This window comes from Pimephales promelas, chromosome 18 (genome assembly GCF_988280905.1).
Source record: "Pimephales promelas chromosome 18, fPimPro1.hap1.1, whole genome shotgun sequence".
NCBI classification, from domain to species: Eukaryota; Metazoa; Chordata; class Actinopteri; order Cypriniformes; family Leuciscidae; genus Pimephales; species Pimephales promelas.
The window spans coordinates 1,018,280-1,024,730 of NC_142786.1; the positions used below are offsets into that span (position 1 = coordinate 1,018,280).

The 6,451-nt window shown below is 37.5% G+C and overlaps 1 protein-coding gene across 1 annotated transcript; it reads right to left on the reverse strand.

Annotated features, from left to right (window-relative positions):
• Positions 1 to 664: 664 nt before the first annotated feature.
• On the reverse strand, positions 665 to 3,772 carry tmem42b (transmembrane protein 42b). Its single transcript, XM_039665927.2, has 3 exons — positions 3,497 to 3,772; positions 3,083 to 3,229; positions 665 to 2,049 (listed from the first exon to the last, which is right to left on the reverse strand). Exons 1-3 carry the CDS (start codon positions 3,701 to 3,703, stop codon positions 1,915 to 1,917), a joined length of 489 nt encoding a protein of 162 aa, XP_039521861.1. The 5' UTR covers positions 3,704 to 3,772; the 3' UTR covers positions 665 to 1,914.
• Positions 3,773 to 6,451: the final 2,679 nt, after the last annotated feature.

Sequence of the window (6,451 nt, forward strand, 5' to 3'; positions counted from 1 at the left end):
AAACATTATCATTTACAGCATTTTTACACAAGTGCTTTTTCACAGTACTGTAGCTTTGCAGGCAGGCAGGCACTACCTTCGAGACGTTGCCGCAGTTCAGTCTGTTTTTTCACGGTAAAAAAAAGAAAACACGGAAAACACGGAAACGACATCACATTGCCAGGGACTTTATCGCGTCACATTATGTTTGGTGTTTTTGCGCAACGAATAGACGTGTGTGACATGTTTATTTTACTAATATCTATATTTAGCTGCTCTAGTGTCCGGGTTCATGCGGCCAACCGAGACCACAGGAAGAACTGGAGTTATTCACAGTCTGAAGTACAAGACCTGGTCCTTCAGTCTCCTAATAATCACACACACACACACACACACACACAAACATCTGCTCAAACCGCTGGAAGACCCGTAAACCAGATCACATGATTCTAGGCGGTTTGGGGAAAACAAACTAAACAAAACCCCCATTTGCTTTCTTAAAGGAGTAGTTTACTTTAAAAAAATTACTCACCCCATGTCATTCTTTCTTCAGTCGAAAAGAAATTAAATAAAAAATAATAAAGTTTAAGTTTTATAAGCACAAATGCTCGCCTTGCTCTGTTCTGTGACGCGCGTTCGTGACTCTCCTGTTCGAACTCGTTCATCAAAATGAACAAATCTTTTTTCGAGTCGGAATAAAGATTCGGAAAAAGATTCGTTCATTTTGATGAACGAGTTCGAACAGGAGAGTCACGAACAGAGCAAGGCGACCATTTGAGCTTATAAAACTTAAACTTTGTTATTTTATTTTTGAAAAGAGCGTTCGTTTCGCTTGATAAGACCCTTATTCATCATCTGGAGTCGTTTAAAGCCCTTTGAATAGTTTGCAGTTTGCACTGAAACTGTCTTTTGGACTTTGAACTGTTTGGTTCCCATTGAAGTCCATTATATGGAGAAAATCCTGGAATGTTTATCAAAAACCTTAATTTCTTTTCGACTGAAGAACGAAACACATGAACATCTTGGATGACATGGGGGTGAGTAAATTATCAGCAAAAGTTTTTTTTTAAAGTGAACTATTCCTTTAAATACACACTGCCGATCTCATCGTGCACATTATTCTGAGAGAAGTCTTCACTTGGAAATGTAATATGTGATTACTATGGGTGTAACAATATATCATGTCACAATTTTTCGCAATACAAAAATACAGCAATGTGTATTGTGGGTAGTTTGTGTGTGTGTGAAGAAGGGGCTGAAGAACAGGTTTGGGTGTGTGTTCATCATTCACACCGCTACAGGAAGTGTCTTTGCTCTCACATCACTGGATGTTTGCATGCATAAGATATGTGGCATATATTTCGGAGAATCCTCATCCGGTGAAGGATGTACAATGCCGAGGTTTGCTGTTATTATCGCCACACGCGGCGCTCACAGTGCTGGAGGATGATGATGGCGGGAATCAAAGCTGAAGGAAGTGATGTCACTGAGGGCAGGACTTGCAGGAATTTGAAACTAAGAATAATATTAAATTGAATTACAGTTATGTTGTCAAATTTTCCTGTAGAATTTTCAGTTTTTTAGCTATTATTATTATTTAATGGTCCTAAAATCAGCATCCATCTTGTTTATCCAAAATATGTATTATAGGTGAAATATGATCCAGACGTGTTACACATCTGAGATTCATCATCACATTAACAGTGATATAGGCTCATGCACCAGTGTTTTTAATACTTTCTTATGGACTTTTAATACTAAATGATGATGCATATAAAGATATTTAAACAGATCTTTGGCATGACTGTAGATCTTCCATGTGAGATATAGAAGAAGCAAAAGAAAATCAGCCTGTTTGTGCGTGTTGGAGCGTTTGGACCCATAGCGAGTGCTGATGATGATGATGATGATGATGATCCGCCATTGGTCAGCGGGTCATTCTCTCTTGCCGGCGTGCGTGAGGTTGGGCGACGTGTGGTGAAGCACCAGAAGACCAGAGAGAGTGAGAGAGATGCCCGTCCACCACAGAGCCACGTGTGTCTCGCCGAATATCAGCTGCCCCAGAAAGGCCTGTGAGCAAACGCAACATCAGCACACACACACACACACACACACACCTCCAGCAGACTCATATTCTAATTCATATTAGGCTATTGTTTTCTATGCTACAATGGACTCTTATTTTAGTTTTATTATTTGATCTAGAGTAGTCGACTTTTGAAGTGGATCATCAGTCGTCCAAACTGGCAACTTCAAATGTTGACTACTCTATTTTATCTAAAGCAAAAACAAAAAAAATTATTTTAATTTACATTTATATTTAATAAAACTTTTTTTATTACAAATAAATTCATTTGCAACCCAAATCCAAACTAAATTTTTACCACAATTTGTAATTTAAAACACTACTATTTTTTGATCTATGTCTTGACCTTTCTATGATTTTTAAACATATTACACGCGACATACTGGAGCGTTTTACAAGCTGAGGAATTATTTCATTTAAATTTGTTATTAATATTTGATTTTATAATTACGATTAACCTGAGCATATCTACAGTTTAAAGTTAAGATTTATGCATTTAAATTGCATATAAAATTTCCATCCATTTGAATGCAATAGTTTTAACATAAGTGTGTATCTATATGTGTGTGTGTCATATATATAATAAACACACACATTATATATTGACAAACTTTAATGTTAGATGCGATTGATCATGTTTAATCAATTGACAGCATTAAAACAAACTAAAAAACTGATGCATATTTCTTAGTCACACATTAAAGAAAAAGTAAGATTTCTGCACAAAAATAAATAAAGGCATATTCATTAATTCTATTTAATTTGATTTTTTAAAAAAACGATTTTTTTTAAATGCATAATCATTTGGCTTAGAATCAGCATAAATCTGTTTATTCTGAAAACAATGACATCATCTCAGTTAAAATGTACCTGTTTCTTGTATGACTGACAAATATGCAAAAGTCAAAGTTTTGTGTGGCCTAATCCGAATGCATGGAAATTTCGTATTCAATCCCATACATAAATGCATCCCTCACTCCTGAGATGAGAAGGTGTTTATCTGAAGCTGATGCTCACAGAAGAGATGAAGTTGGAGGCGGTGGTGGTCACAGTGGTGCGCGCGGACGAGCACGAGCTCCTCAGGGCTTTGGCCAGGAAGGTCCACATCACAGCATTACAGGTGAACAGCAGACCTCCACACAGCAGTCGGAGAGGAATGTGCAGCTGTCACGGGGAAAGTGGAAAACACTTGTTACTACTGCAATATTCAGCAGCCATAAATATCTAATGGGATTCACTAATGCATCAGGAAGAGCGATGGCACGTGAGCGCGCGCGGCGTTGAAGGTCATGCTTGCCTGTCACGTAACAGCATCAGCATCATCATTATGCATTAACTGCGCAATATGAGTGTGTGAAACGTGATGATGATGAGAAAGTGCGGGTGTTTTCCAGCAGTGACTCTCTCTCTTTCAAACACACACACACTCACCCAGTCGCACGCGCTCGTGTCGTTGTGCTGCGTGAATTTCCTCTGCTCGCCCCAGGTTCGCAGGCCCGTCTCACACACACCCTTCAGATAGTCGGTTCCGAGAGACAGTTTGGCGGACGAGGACGCGACGGCGCCGAGAAAGCCCGCGAGCAACGCGTACAGGACACCGGGAAACATGACTTCAGCAGCAGACCCATCACACCTCATCCTCCAGCACTGCGAAACACTCACGCAGCAGCAGCATCACGGGGAGCAGGTGCATTCTGGGAACTGGAGTCCATGCTGCGCCTGCGTTTTAGTTACTGTGAAGGGATAGTTCACCTGAAAATGAAAATTAGCCCATGATTTACTCACCCTTAAGTCATCCTCGGTGTATATGACATTCTTCTTTTTACATGAATACAATCGGAGTTATACATGTCCTGGCTCTTCCCAGCTTTATAATGCCAGTGAATATTAGAGGTGAATAGTAATATTATAGGAAATACTAATATTAGAGAAAGTATATTAGAGGTGTAATGAAGCTGTGAGGCCAGTAGAGGACGCTCTAGGAAGTGCAAAGCGTCTCGCTCCTCTTTCCTTTCACTTCAGTTCTGTGATCTGATAATTAAGTCTCGGTTCAGAAAACCAGATTGAAAAAGTCTGCAAAACTCCTTTAACATGCTCACTCACTCCTATTATATATATATATATATATATATATATATATATATATATATATATATATAGATAGATAGATAGATAGATAGATAGATAGATAGATAGATAGATCTTAGATTTGAAGGCAACCCAGGTTACTTACTTTCTTAAGTTAAACCATCAATATTTTTTTACAGTGTACACAACTGGGTTCTCACGTGTAAAACTTTCCATAGATTTCATCCTAAAAGTGTGTGTACTTGTGGTCTAGTGTTTGTGCACAAAGTTAATTCTTTTTATAAATGTGTGTAAAATTGCCATGTGTCTACATCAGGCTGATCCTGTGTGTGTGTGTGAGGACACATGCAGCGCTTCACTCTGAAACACGCAGCGCATTGATGTATCTGATGACCGCACTGATCCATGTTGTGATTTGGTCTTGTTTCGCAGTAATGCGGCTGACCTGAGCTTGACTTCAGTCTCACACACACACACTCTTTCTGCTCGTATCGATCTGGAGTGTGTGTGCTGGCCGAAGGAATGCATCTCTGGTCTCTTGTAGTGAAACCTGACGCGAGAGCCCTGGTAAATACGCAGATCCTCTCTCTCCATTTCTCACAGTGATCAGTGTCTCTTTATCATCCTAATGGACAGAGAGGAGTGTGTGAGAGTCAACAGGCCTTTTGAAGCCATTAGTCATGTTCTGAGAAAATTTTTTAAAAATGTAAAATAACCAGATATTTATTAGTAAAAGACAAGTCACTTTTTGAAGCATTTACAGTACCTGCATGCAAACAGTTTCACATGCTATTCATGAATACAGTAGGCCTGCTATTCCAAAAGATGCGAAAATACGGCTACCTAAAAAAATAAAGGTTCATTAAAGCTTCTTTAATGATATCATTAGTTCAATTGAAGGATACCTTAACCCTTTATCTATGTTCTTAAACTTCCTGCACTATAAAGAAAAACGGGTTTGAAGGGTTCTTTAAATAGCAGCAAAACCACAAATGGATTGTTCTGATGGGTTTAGACAGCAGTGGCACAAACAATCAATGCTAAATGCAACTAAAAATATTCAACAAACCATTTACAGTAATAGTGAAGTAAATTAAAGGCCGTACCACCACCACCACCACCACCCAAAAAAAAAAAGAAAATACACATTAAAATATATACAGTAGCTATATTAAATGCACAACAAGGATAAGCACAGTTTTGTGCCATTAAATATTGTCTGTCAAAAGCATGAAAAACCTTCAGTAAAAAGCAAACTTATCCAGTTAACAAAAATATGTTATTTTACTAACATACATACACTCTCAGAAAAAAAGGTACAAAAGCTGTCACTGCATGGGGCTGTACCTTCTCAAAAGGTAAACTTTTGTACCCAAAGGCTGCATATTGGTACCTTAGTGGTACATATTAGCACCTAAAATGTACATGTTGGCACCTAAAATGTACATTAGCTCCTGAAATGAACATATTATCACCTAAAATATAGTACTTAGCACCTAAAATGTAATATTAGGACCTAAAATTGACATATTAGCTCCTGAAATGGACATATTAGCACCTAAAATGTACATATCACTCCAGCACCTAAAATGTACATATTAGCACTTAAAATGTACATATTAGCACTTAAAATGAACAAAAGTTTACCTTTTGAAAAGGTACAGCCCAGTGACAGCTTTTTTACCTTTTTTTCTGAGAGTGTAGGTATGAAAACGTTATTTCTGAAAGTTCTCTGAATGTTCAAAAAATATTTTTTATATAAAAAGTTTTTTTTTTCTTGATTATGAGAACGTTAAGGGAACATTCCTATGTTATCATTTGGCAAACAATGGAACGTTTTTTCTCAAATATTTTAGTTGCGCATTCTTCTAACGTTTTTAAACGTTGTTTCAGAATGTTCAGGGAAAATTCAAAAGTAACGTTCCATTGTTTTAGATTGCCAATGTTGAACGATGGGAACATGTTACAGACCAGATGAACGAACGTTACTGAAAGAACATTATTTGCCAGAACGTTAGGGTACCGTTCTAAAGACGTTCATGTTAACTGGCAAGTAAATCACCTCTGCCAATTTTTAAGCGTTTAGACATATTTTATTATGCAGTTCATGGTAATATTGAATATAATTAAAATATGATTCTAAGGACATGTTTATTTTGAGACACATCATGATAGCGGGTCCTAAAAAACAATATATTTCTCATTTACATAGCTAATCGTTTTTGTAATGGGTTCTAATATTGTTCTTCGTGCAAAATAAAAAGGCGTTCGGCTGTTCATACAATCAAAAGAACACAA